A 13,897-nucleotide genomic window follows, 5' to 3' on the forward strand; every position below is an offset into this window, starting at 1 on the left:
AGTGATAGCTCTCTGTCTGCCACATTTAACACAGTAGATGCAGCCCTGGAAAATGGCATGCATTTAATCTTATGATTTATTTGTAATACAAAAGATATTTTACCAACAATCTTTTAGGAGATATTTAAATACCCAAAGGAACTGCTATATCTTCTAAGGAACTCTGCAGTGTATTCTTATGGTTTTAAATTAATTTGTAACTTTAATTATTGCTCTTTAATAAAATACTGTTACATTGTCAGTTGCTATGTTCCTTATTCTGGGACATCTGTTCCAAAGCATGAATAGAAATTTTTGTGTTCTTTGTCTTCTCTCATTTCTTCCCCATGGTTTTTCAAAGTTTTGCAGGAAAATCTTTGGACATGCTGTAATTTTAACCCAAATTGTCTTTCTCTTTTTGGTGTTTGATTTTAAACTTGCTACCTCCAATGCATTTTTGTTTGTATCTATATTAATTTTATTGTATTTATATCTAATTTTATTTTAATCCATTTTTCTTCTTTAAAATTAATTTTAATTTCAATTAATTTATTCTTACACTACTAACTTGTATAATAATAGGACACGGGAATGTTTGGTGTGTGTTGAGAATCAGAATAATCAAAACCTTTCGTTTTAAAACTAATATACAAAATTAACACAAAGGTTTGGTATGACTAAACACTTGTGTTGAAATGCACTGCTTTATATTTTAACAGTTGAACCCCTGTTCCTCTAACACATACATATTTTACCTAGGGAAAATCTGTCAATTATTACAGAATCAACATTACCAAGAAGCAAGTAGCCCAGAAAGTAGAAGATAATGTTAAAAAAAAAAACTTGATAGGAGAAAAGAAAATTCAGAGTACAGAAAAGATAAGCATTGGGAGTTCTCATTGTGGCTCAGTGAGTTAAGAACCTGACTAATATCTATGATGATGCGATTTTGATCCCTGGCCTCGCTCAGTGGGTTAAGGATCCAGCATTGCTGTGAACTGTGGTGTAGGTCACATGCAGCTTGGATCCGGTGTTGCTGTGACTGTGGTGTAAGCCAGCAGCTGCAGCTCTGATTCAACCCCTAGCCTGGGAACTTCCATGTGCCTTGGGTGAGGCCCTAAGAAGCAAAAAAAAGAGAGAGAGAGAAGGCTAAATATTCAAAATGTATCAAAATTAGAAGTGCCTTCTTTTGACTTGTACAGAAGGGTTCTTTGATTTCTTCCTGCCCCACAGGAAAAGAAGGGAGGTGCTCAGGAATGGGGAGAATTAGAAATGGCAGGCCAGGAGTTCCCACTGTGGCTCAGTGAGTTCCGAACCCGACTAGTTAGTATCCATGAGGATGAGGGTTCAATCCCTGGCCTCACTCAGTGGGTTAAGGATCCAGCGTTGCCATGAGCTGCAGTGTAGGTGACAGACACGGCTCGAATCTCAAGTTGCTATGGTTGTGGTATAGGCTGGCAGCTATAGCTCATTTTTAATTTTTAATTTTTCTTGCACATGTGCAGTTATTAGTTGTTGCCCCTTCATATTGAAAGGCTGACTGTAGGAGTTCCCGTCATGGCTCAGTGGTTAATGAATCTGACTAGGAACCATTAGGTTGAGGGTTCGATCCCTGGCCTCGCTCCGTGGTAAGGATCCGGCATTGCTTTGAGCTGTGGTGTAGGTCACAGACGAGGCTCAGATCCTGCGTTGCTGTGGCTCTGGTGAAGACCGGCGGCTACAGCTCCGATTAGACCCCTAGCCTGGGAATCACCGTATGCTATGGGTATGGCCCTAGAAAAGACAAAAAAAAAAAAGAAAGAAAGGCTGACTATAGCGCTTTGTCTCTACCCAGCTGAAGAAAACGTCAGAGGAACTAAATGAAGCTTTGTCAGCCAAGGAAGAAATCGCTCAAAGGTGCCATGAGTTGGATCTGCAGGTAAGAGGTCTGTCCCTGCACCACCTGTTTGAAACCTGCGCTGGGCACCACCACGTGCCCTGGGTCCTACTGCGGTATGGTTTCACTGTGACACAGCCCTGAGCAGAGAGGAAAAGGAAGATAGGTCCTGAAAAAAGCATGCAGGCTGAGAGCAAAGATTGGAGTTTTCCTTCCCTCTTTCAACCCCATTAAATTCATAATGAATGAATTAAAATGGGATTAATCCCACAAGCAGAGAAGAGAAAGAAGAGGGAGAGTATCTCTCAGGAAGGGGAGGATGGGTAAAAGCCCTGATTTGTAGTGTTGGTCAATTTCCACAATATAACCCCTCCCACAGTGACCAATTCCAGGTGATTAAAGGTTTAACACTGAATATTTAACAAGCAGATTGGTTATATGTAGCCAGCAGGAGCACACCACCACTCATTACCAACCTCTGAAGGCCAAAAGGAAGTTGGGGAAAAGTGCTGAATGTGCTAAAAGAAATAGAGAATGCAGTGGCCAAGAACAGCCAGAACGGGGAGGGACTTGCCGGGGGCCAAACCCCAGAGAGCCCACACGATAGAGGTACAGTGAGGCTGTGGAGGAGGTACCACAAAGGAGAGCTCACCCCCCCACACCCCATCACCACTGCACCTGTCACCTGTAGCAGGCTTGCCATCCTGAGGTTTTCTTTTCTAAAGAAGTTAAACGGAAGCAGAGGAGATTAGACTGAATATGGGTGTTGCAGGGTCATGCTCTTTCCATTTCGACATTTCTGGGTTCTCTGACCTACAGAAAACCAGCTTCTTGTAGATAAGCCCAGAAGTGAAGCCCACGAAGGCAAAGCTTCCAGTTACCTTTGTTGTTGACCAGTTGTTACCTGTGAGGGAAATCTGCATAACAAAAGAGCAGGATCGAGGAGTTCCCTGGTGGCTCAGCAGGTCAAGATCTGGTATTGTCACCATAGCGGCTCAAGTCACTGCTGTGATGTATGTTCAGTCCTTGGCTTGGGAACTTCCACATGCTGGGGGCGTGGCCAAAAAAATCTTCTGAAAAGAGAGAAGGATCAAGATAAACAGGAAACCGGTCCTAGAGGAGGTGGAGAAATGTGGGGTAGTAGGAGAAAGTTTTCTCTTTAACTATTTGACACCTTCAGTGAAATTGGTGAAGACATTGCATCTATAAGGGATGTGGGAGGAGAGGGTGGAGGCACAGATGAGGCATAACTGGCCATATTTTGATTCTTGTTATAGCTGGGTAACAGGGTTTGTGGTATTTTACACTAGAAGCATTTTACTTTGAAAGGCATAAAAGTTGGTCATTGCTTTGGATGCGGGAAGAAGTATAATCAGAGCACCCTTGTTGGATAATATAGTAAATAATAATTACCTAGTAAATGCTGTTCATTGCTATTCAAATTGTAAAATTCAACTATATGCAAATGCTGTAGTTACACTAATGAATAAATAAGGATTGAGTGTTTTTATAAGCAGGATATATTCCTTTTATAATATAATATTCCTTTTATAATATAAAATTGAAATTGGAAGTTCCCTTATGACACAGCAGGTTAAGGATCTGGTATTGCTATAGGTGTAGTGCAAGCTGCAACTGTGGCTCGGGTTCAGTCCTTAGTTCAGAAACTTCCACATGCTGTGGACGTGGCCAAAAAAAAAAAGAAGAATTAAAATCATACACAGGGGTTGGCAGGCTCCAGCTGGCCATCTGTCTCATAAGTAAAGTCGTGATCACACAGGCACGCCCATTCCTGGGTTGTCATCTGAGGTGCTTTCCTGCTGCAGTGACAGAACTGAGAACTTGCTGCAGAGACCATGGCCCTGAGCAGTTAAGCTGTTCACTGTTTGATTCCTTGCAGAAGAGTCACCTGTCCCAGGTGCAGACAGCAGAGAGGATGGCGGGGCTGCAGAGAGGTTTGGAGCAAACGGGGGTATCACCGTAACTCTCAGGCACGCCAGTGTGGTCTCTGATGTAGGAATGTAACTGTCACTGGTTTTTAGCGCTGAGACCCGTCCTGTAGAGAAGAATTGTTGCGGAAGTAAAGGAACAGGTGAGGAAGGTGGAGAAGCAGGATGGGTCGGGGCCGTGAGGGTGAGGGTCAATGTCAGGGCCTCTCCACGAGGGCGCAACTGTGTCACTGCTGTGGCTCAGGTTCCGTCCCTGGCTTCAGAACTTCTGCATGCCAGGGTGTGGCCAAAAAAAAAAAAAATTTGTGTTGGCTTAAACATAATTGAGGAGTGGTGAGAAGTAGCCAAGATCTGTTTAAAGGCAGAGCCAGTGATATTTGCTGAAAGAGTGGACATGCGTGTGAAGATGAGACATAAAGGATGGTGACTAAGGTGTGGTAGGACACAGCATCGCTGAGATGGGCATGACTGGGAGGCCGGGGTAGGGCAGTGAGAGTCCCACCCAGAGTAGATTCCAGATGCCTGTTAGACATCCAAGTGGATGTGATACCCAGTTGAGGCGTCCAGGCTGGAAATGGAAATGTGCGAGCTGTCAGTGAGGAAATGCTGTTTAAGCCTACAAACTGAAGCCATCACTGTATTTAGAAGAGAAGAGCCAAGGGGGCTCCAGTGCTGGGGGATGAAGAGGCCTTGAGGGGAAGCACAGTGGCCAGGAGAGGGGGCAGAGGTTAGCTGATCCTGAGGATGGCAGGCAGTGGCCCAATGGGAACAATTTTGAGAGATAGCCCGGGTGCTCAGGAGAGGGAAGAATTAGAAATGGTGCAGGCCAGGAGTTCCCATTGTGGCTCAGTGAGTTATGAACCCAGCTAGTATCCATGAGGATGTATGTTCAATCCCTGGCCTCACTCAGTGGGTTAAGGATCCAGCCGTGCCAAGAGCTGCAGTGTAGGTCACAGACATGGCTCAGATCTCAAGTTGCTGTGGCTATGGTATAGGCTGGCAGCTATAGTTCTGACTCAGCCCCTAGCCTGAAAACTTCCATATGCCACAGATACAGCCCTAAAAAGCAAAAAATGAATAAAAAAATAAAGTGCACAATTTCGACGCGTGTTGACATGATAAACGTATGAACCCATGACCACCATTAGTATAACAAGCCTCCTGATGACTCTGTGATCCTTCTCCAGTCGCTGGCTCTGCTTTCTATCACTGTAGCTTAATTTGTATCTTCCAGAATCACCTACAAAAGGAGTCGTACGCAGTGTACTCTTTTTGCCTGGCTTCTTCCATTTGAGATTCATTCGTGTTGTCAGTATCAGTAGTTCATTCTTGGAGTTCCACGGTGGCTCAGCAGGTTAAGGATCCAGTGTTGTCACTGCTTTATCTCAGATTGCTGCTATGGTGAGGGTCCAATACCTGGCCCGGGAACTTGTGTATGCTGTGGACACAGCCATAAAAAAAGTTAATTATTTTTTGTTGTCAAATAGCATTCTGTTGTATAGGTATGCTGTAATTTATTTATTCATTCACCTGTTGATACACATTTATTTTTCCGTGTTACAAATGAAGCGGCTATAAACATTTTTTTCTAAGTCTCTTTGTGGACATATGCTTGTTATTTCTCTTTGGTAAGTAAATTCCTAAGAGGAAGATGGCCGGGTCATGCGGTGGTTGCATGTTTAATTTTTTTGAAAACACAAACCAGTTTTTCACAGCATTTAGAACATTCCACATGCTCACCAGACATGAGAGGCTCCTGTTTATCTTCATCTTCACTAACTTTTGTTACAGTCAGTCAGTTTAATTTTTGGCATTCCTGCAGGAGTGTGTTGGTATAACATTGTGGTTTCAATTTGCGTTTCTTGAATAACTGATCATGAATATCTCTTTGTGTGCTTAGTTCAACCAGTGAAGATATATAGATAGCAGCTGTCTTCAAATATAAACTAAAGAATGAGTTCTTGGAGTTTCCGTCATGGTGCAGTGGTAACGCGACTAGGAACCATGGGGTTGCAGGTTCGGTCCCTGGCCTTGCTTGGTGGGTTAAGGAACCGGCATTGCCGTGAGCTATGGTGTAGGTTGCAGATGCGACTCAGATCCCACGTTGCTGTGGCTCTGGTGTAGACTGGCGGCTACAGCTCCAATTCGACCCCTGGCCTGGGAACCTCCATATGCTGTGGGAGCGGCCCTAGAAAAGGCAAAAAGACAAACAAACAAACAAAGAACGAGTTCTTGCTCCCTTGTACATGCTGTTCTGCCTGTGCAATATTCCAAAATGATGTAAATGTTATAGGTGGAGGTCGACTGTACTGCTTTAAAAATAAGCTTTAATTCGTAATGGTAAGTCACACGTGATTATGCTGGCTCCAGTGTAACTGGAGACAGTAACCACTGTCTTCCTGTGTCCCAACAGGTCGCAGCGTTGCAGGAGGAGAAGAGTAGTCTGTTGGCTGAGAATCAGGTGTTAATGGAAAGACTTAATCAGTCCGATTCCATAGAAGATCCTAACAGCCCAGCAGGAAGAAGGCACCTGCAACTCCAGACTCAGTTAGAACAGCTCCAGGAAGAGACATTCAGGTAAAGGCCCACTCACTCAGGTCTCATTTTTTAAAGTTTGATCATGCCTTTTACTTATGTATTTATTTTTAATTTTCCCACTGTACAGCAAGGGGACCAAGTTATCCTTACATGTATACATTACAATTACATTTTTTTTCCCCACCCTTTGTTCTGTTGCAGCATGAGTATCTAGACATAGTTCTCAATGCTACTCAGCAGGATCTCCTTGTAAATCTATTCCAAGTTGTGTCTGATAAGCCCAAGCTCCTGATCCCTCCCACTCCCTCCCCCTCCCATCAGGCAGCAACTAGTCAAAGTTTGATAATGCCTTTTAAAGTTGGAAGTATAGGGAGTTACCATCGTGGCACAGTGGAAACATCCAACTAGTATCCATGAGAACGTGGATTCGAGCCCTGGCCTTGCTCAATGGGTTAAGGATCCAGTGTTGCCGTGAGCTGTGGTGTAGCTCGAAAATGCAGCTTGGCTCTGGTGTTGCTGTTGCTATGACTGTGATGTAGGCTGGCAGCTTCAGCTCCAATTCTACCCATAGCCTGGGAATTTCTATATGCCACGAGTGCTGATCTAAAAAGCAAAAAAAAAAAAAAAAGTTGAGAGTATAGTGTTAGAACTTGGTTGGGTAGCTGCAAACCCAGGGTCTGTGTACTTAGCCACCGCCCCAAAGTCCTCCCCCACAACACAAACTAACCGTATATCCTGGAGAAATTCTGGCGGCACCCACCCTCAGCAGTACCTGAGGACTGAATACCTGCCTGCAGGATAACTGTGAGAGAAAGGCAAAAGCCAAATACCTGCCCCCCCCAACCCTGCCAGGTGATTGGAGACAGGTAAAGGCAGACTGAGAACAAAAGTCGGAGGAATTGCTGGCAAAGGAGCCAAGGGTGAGCTGGAGTGGTCGAGAGAAAGATTAAATTCACTCCGAATCTGAAATTATTTTACAACCAAAAAAGGAAATTCGATCACCAACTGCAGGGACAGGTTTCAAAGTAATTTTATCTTCTAAAAGGGCCAGATGCCATAAAATGTACAGGCACTGAATTTGAAGAGATTGGTGCTCCTTCCAGGGCACAGCTTAAAGTGACGCTGGCCAAAGGCCATGTGTGTGGTTTATAGAGACAGACTTATTTAAAGGGCAGGCTGATGTAAAGGTGCCCTGCAAGGTAGAACAGAACCACAAATTTGAAGGACATATCCGTACAGTTAAAATATTGTGTTATTTACTAGAAAATATACCATAACCTCTTTCTTATCTGACGTAGATTTCCAGTGTTAAAACTATAGGAGAAATTAAATGTCAATTAGATTTTCTCTTTTCATTTAACTTAGTATGGTAACATATCTAGCAGCCTTTGTTTATAAACCACAATGAAATGTTTCTGGATTTTTTTTTTTTTGCCTTTTGCCTTTTGCCTTTTGCCTTTTGCCTTGACAAGAAAAAATAAAAATCTTTCCTTAGTCTTCTCAGAAACCTTAGAAAAATAGTCTATCTGCAGTTTAGGGTGTGATCTGAGAACGCTTTCAGAAAGTCTTCAAGGCCCTTTTCTACATATCTGTGCAGAATATGTACAGATAATGGATTTCCTTAAAAACCATTACAGCAGATGAATGTACAAAGAATTAAGAGAACTCAGCTGTCTTCTCTTAAACCAGATGATTCGAATCACAGAATGTAAAAAACATTCTTTTCATCAATTTTTGGTTTCAAAAATATTTATTTTTCTTAAAGAATATGTTGTCTGTATTAGCATAATGGATTTATTACTATTAAATGACAAATATCTCATTTATGAATATTCTTTAAATAATTCTGAATAAAATAGTAGCAAATCCAATCCATTACTATATTAAAATAAGCTTTATCCCAGGATTGTTACCTGTTGAATATTATTAAATCTATTATAATCACTATTAATCTGTTATAACTCCTTCAGTCTGTAAGTTAAGGGAGAAAAAAATATGAAATAAGCTTCGTACATGAAATTTTCAGTAAAGAATAAGTGAGGAGGATGATTCACTTTGATGTACACCTGAAACCAACAACATTGAGTCACTTATACATCAATAAAATTTATTTTTTAAAAATAATAAACTTCATAGATGTGTTTTGGGTATAAGGAAAATAATGATTCTATTCAGAGGAGTACAATGGAAGAAAAAAAAAGAATAAGTGAGGATGAGTATTAATCTATTATTTGACATTTTTCCTAGACATTCTAAAAATCCTGGCTTTGCCACTTACTGGGCTGTGTAAAATACAGATATATATAGATATTATAGATATATCCCAGTAAGTAATATGAGGAAATTATATGATAGAAACTTCTAAGTTATACATAAATCGTATTTTAATACCCCATGGAGAGAGAGAACATATTATTAGGTGTTTTTAATGGAGCATTGTAAGAATGCCATTTCTTCTTCAATTATTATATAATTTGAACTTGATTCCATTTCACATGTTATGTTCCTCCAGAAGTGTTAAGGAGCAAATGATTCCCAGAATATTTTGAGAACAAAGTATAATAAGGGAATACTTGCCATACCCAGTGCTTAAGTATGTTATAAACTTTCACTAGTTAAAATAGCTTGGTACTGGTGCAGCAAAACACACCAGTGACACAAGTGAAGATCAGAAACCAATTCAAGTATATATAAAGATATATAATATGATAGAGGTGGCATTTTCTAATCAATAAAGAAAGGTTAAATTATTTCTTGCATAGTTTGAGAACTATGTAAGTATTTTGGCAGGAAAAGTTAGATTCTTATATTACATCATATACCCAAGTGAATTCCAGGGAAGTTGAAGTTAAAAATGAAACCATATCAATACTAACAGAAAATAAAGAATTAGAAGAAAAAAAGTTTCTAATTGCACATTGGAGGTAGGAACTATAAAGTATAAGATCATCAGTTGAATTACATAAAAATTAAGAACTTCTGTACATTAAATACTTAGATAAAATTAAAAGTGAATAACCAATGGTAACTGTTTGTGACATGAGAAAGAATCTTATAAACCCAAAGGAAGGATGTATGTTAATCAAAAGAAATTAATATAAACTAGAAACAATATTCGTATTTTGGGGGAAAAAGGTCTATGAATATAAATCAGGCTGGAGGTTATATTCCAAAAATGTTAACAGTAGCTGTCTGTCTAGAGTAAAACATGATTTTTGTCTTACTTGCCTTTCTGTACTTCGTAAATTTTCAAAGGGAATGTATGTTAATTTCATAATCAGAAATAAAACTAAAATTATAGCTAATATATTTTGAAAAATAGTGCTTGGTGTCTAACTTCTAAATAAAGGAATGGTGATCAGATGTTATCTTTCCACAAGTCTTGGACAGTAGAATCCATTTCCAGGACAGTTAAAACTTGGAAATACAGCTGATGGTCTCAAAAGTAAGAGGCAAATTCAAGAAGAATTTTTTTCATTTTCTTTTTACTTACTTTTACTCTTTGACTATTTACTGCAGTAAATAGTGCTTTCTAGATCTATTTTGTTTTGGTTCCAGACTTGAAGCAGCCAAAGATGATTATCGAATACGCTGTGAAGAGTTAGAGAAGGAGATCTCTGAACTCCGGCAGCAGAATGATGAGCTCACCACTTTGGCAGATGATGCCCAGTCTCTCAAAGATGAAATAGATGTTCTCAGGTAAACCGTCTTCCCAAACCCTGAGCAGATCTACCCTGATGCTGGGAACTCCGAGGTCTCTGAGCACAGGAAGGTGCTGAAGATCCAGACCACCTGGGTTCATACCCCAGTGCTGCCATTTATTTAACCCCCATGTGACCATTTTCTCGTCTGTAAAATGGAAATAATACACAAATCTCCCTCAGAATTAAGCGAGTCTGTATTTGTAAACCCTTGGAGCAGTATCTGACAAATCAGTGCCGTGTGTACATGTTACACAGACCTCTGACCACCACTTCACCGTTGTGTAGCGCTGCGCTTTTCCTGTTCCTGGTCTGTTGTTTTGAGCCCTCCGGTCTCGTGGTCCTCCTTTTCCTTAGACACTGTCCCTCCCACCAGGCTTCATTTCCTCGCTGGACTCAACTGTTGGCTCACTGGGCCCCTCACTTCTCCACCATTGTGCTTGTCTGATCTGCGCCCTGTTAGATCATTCTGGCCATTTGTATTTGACACTTTTGCTCTCTGAGTACCGAGAACCAGTAGAGAAAATCACATGGTGTGGAGTTTTGTCCTCCCGTAGACCAACCATCTTTACTCTCCGCTGGGCTCCTCCTCCTGGCCCTGGTTCTGCGGAGAGCAGAAGAGTGGAGAGCTCTGTCCAGCATTCCTTCCTTCTCACCTGACTGCCCCCACACCTCTCCCAGGCTTCAGTCTCAGGAGCTGACACTGTGAGGAGGAGGGAGGGACCTGTCCTTCTTCCTCCTGTCCAATACTGACTCCTTCAACCCTTCCCACCTCCGTAGGGACTGTTACATCAGTTATTATTTTTCTTCATGTTGGAATTGCCCTCCTTAGCATGTATTTATATATTTAGATCCCTCTCATCTTAGAAGTAAGAGACTTATTACCCTCTCCTTCCTTCCAGAACAAATTTAGTTGACACAGGGTAAAATTTACATTCTCTCCTTAACCCACCAAACTCTGCCACTGCCCGCCCCCACTGCTCCATGGAACCAGTGTTCCTCTCTGGTCACTGATAACCTTCTAATTGCCAAATTATTTGGACACTTAGAGTTTATTTTGCTTTTATGCTACATGTGACTCTGCTGGCTACCCCCAGAGTAAATTTCATAATGTTCTCCATTACAAGTTGTGCTGTAATTTTGGTCGTATTTTGGAACCACAAAAAACTAAGCTGGAATCACCTCCAGCCTTATCATTTCATTAAAAAATGTTATTTCCTGGTGATCCCACTTGGTTTGGCACTATCTAAGGCAGCTTTACAACTGTGGATGTGTTTGTGATTTCTGGTTTCACATCTTATTCTAGGCATTCTTCTGATAAGGTGTCTAAACTGGAAGGCCAAGTGGAATCATATAAAAAGAAGCTAGAGGATCTTGGTGATCTGCGGAGGCAGGTTAAACTCTTAGAAGAGAAGAATACTATGTATATGCAGAACACTGTCAGTCTAGAGGAAGAGCTTAGAAAAGCCAATGCAGCTCGAAGTCAACTGGAGACATATAAGAGACAGGTAAGAAGAGGGACACGGCTTCTTAAAGCGTTTGCAGAGAGCTCTCCGTCAAAACAACTGTGGCTTCTTAGAATCCACTGACCTGTTTTCATGGCATTCTGTATTTTTTACCTGTGAAACATTGTTCTCATCCAGAGGTTATTGACTGGGCTCTCTAGCATATCCTTCGATTATTTTTTTATTTTTTTAATTTATTGTGTAAGATTTAAGAAATAGACTGAAGTATAAAAAAAATGCAGTAAGTATCCATGCTTAATGAATTAAAACCATTTTCCCCTCTTCATTACACTTAACCACTAAACCATTTTGTGGTTTTCTTTTTTTTGTCTTTTTGTTGTTGTTGTTGTTGTTGTTGCTATTTCTTGGGCGCTCCACGGCATATGGAGGTTCCAGGCTCGGGTCGATCGAGCTGTAGCCACCGGCCTACACCAGAGCCACAGCACGCAGATCCGAGCCGCGTCTGCAACCTACACCACAGCTCACGCATGCTGGATCGTTAACCCACTGAGCAAGGCAGGACGACCGCACCTCACGTTCTAGTCGGATTCATTAACCACTGCGCCACGACGGACTCCTTTTTTTTTTTTTTTTGTCTTTTTTGTTGTTGTTTTGTTGTGGTTTTTTTTTTTCTTTTTTTTTTTTTTTTTTTGGTCCTTTTTTTTAGGGCCCCATGAGAGGCTTATGGAAGTTCCCAGACTAGGTGTCCAATCAGAGGTACAGCTGCTGGCCTACACCAAAGCCACAGCAACACAGGATCTGAGCCAGATCTGCGACCTACACCGAAGCTCACAGCAACACCAGATCCTTAACCCACTGATCCAGGCCAGGGATCAAACCTGTGTCCTCATGGATACTAGTCAGATTCATTTCCGCTGAGCCATGATGGGAACTCCTATTTTGTAGTTTTTATCCCTGTGCATCTCTTTATTGTTTTGCTACGCACACACACATACACACACACACAGAATTTTTGACATTTCAAAACTTCATGTAAAGAATACAGTAGATGTTGTCTTCTGCGATTTACTTCTGCTCAGTAGATATTTGTAAAATTTGTTTGTGTTGATAAGTGTAGCTTTATCCCGTTCATTTGTACCAATGTATAGTATCCTATTGAGTGACTATACCACAGTTTATCCATTTTTCTGTAGAAAGACATACAAGATGTTCTGTTATATATATAATTTTTATATATTATGAATATATAGTTTATATATTGTATATATTATATTTAAAAAAATGCCTCTGTGATTAGTATTGAACATATCCTTTTCTGTACATGTGTGGAAGTTTTATAACTATGTGGAATATCTTCCTTAGAGTATCTTCATTTAGTTAGATATTGCCAAATTGTTTGCCATAGTGATTGTGTTACCTGAAATGATGTCTCCTTATGATTATACTTTGTATTACCCTAATTGCAAATACATTTACCAATCACATTTCTCTTGTGCATTACCTACTTTTATCCTTTATTCATTTGTAAAATTAGATTATTTCTTTTACTGATTCTGAAAGTTCTTTATATGTTCCCAATAATAATCTTTTGTCATATGTTGCATTTATTTCCTACCAATCTCTGACCTGTCCTTTTGCTTTTTTTGAGATTGTAAATTTTAACATAACAAACTTTAAATACCTTTTCTTTATGATTTGTGCTTTGAACATCTAATTTAAGAAATAATTTCCTCCATAAAGATGTAGCACTAATCTCTGTTTTCTTTGCAGAGATTTAAGGTTTGTTTTGTACATTTAAGTCTTTAATCTATGAGAAACTCATTTTCATGTAGGGTATAAGGTAGGGATCCACTTGATTTTTTTTTTGTCTATGTGGACAACCAGTCAACCTAGCAGCATTTATGTAGTAATTGGTCTCTTCTACAGTGACCTACAGTTGTATCCGACCATATATCTAAAGTTTCTATGTTATAAGTAGGTTTGTTTATGGGCAGTCTCTTCTTTTTCATTGATCAACTTATCTATTCTTATACTGGTACACTCTCTTATTATCTATAGATCTTAGGAATTTTGATGTTTGGCAGTACAGATACTCACACATGTTCTTTTTCAAATTTGTCTATTCTTAGATCTTTCCTTTCCCTTTAAACCCTAGATCTTTGCAAACTGACATTACATTGAATCTGTTGGTCAGTTTGGGGAGAGATGACATCTTTATGACACCATATTTTCTTATCAATGAATATCTTTCTATTTAGATCTTAGTGTCTTTCAATTAAGTTTCATATTGTTCTTATAAGTACTATGCATGTATTTTGTTATATTTACTCTTAGGTTCTTTATGTATTTGGTTGCTTTTGTAAATGCAGTTAGAAAAAGAAAAGATAT

General features: G+C 40.2%; 1 protein-coding gene across 5 annotated transcripts in view; it reads left to right on the plus strand.

Annotated features, from left to right (window-relative positions):
• HOOK3 (hook microtubule tethering protein 3) overlaps positions 1-13,897 on the plus strand; it is a 101,190-nt gene that overhangs the window by 46,082 nt on the left and 41,211 nt on the right. For all 5 annotated transcript variants that reach the window (XM_021077847.1, XM_021077846.1, XM_021077848.1 and 2 more), the window contains 4 exons: positions 1,814-1,897; positions 6,218-6,381; positions 9,901-10,041; positions 11,350-11,551. In XM_021077847.1, the coding sequence (XP_020933506.1) occupies positions 1,814-1,897; positions 6,218-6,381; positions 9,901-10,041; positions 11,350-11,551 (591 nt within the window). The remainder of the gene's footprint in view (positions 1-1,813; positions 1,898-6,217; positions 6,382-9,900; positions 10,042-11,349; positions 11,552-13,897) is intronic.

The sequence above is a fragment of the Sus scrofa genome, chromosome 17, assembly GCF_000003025.6.
Source record: "Sus scrofa isolate TJ Tabasco breed Duroc chromosome 17, Sscrofa11.1, whole genome shotgun sequence".
Taxonomy (NCBI): domain Eukaryota; kingdom Metazoa; phylum Chordata; class Mammalia; order Artiodactyla; family Suidae; genus Sus; species Sus scrofa.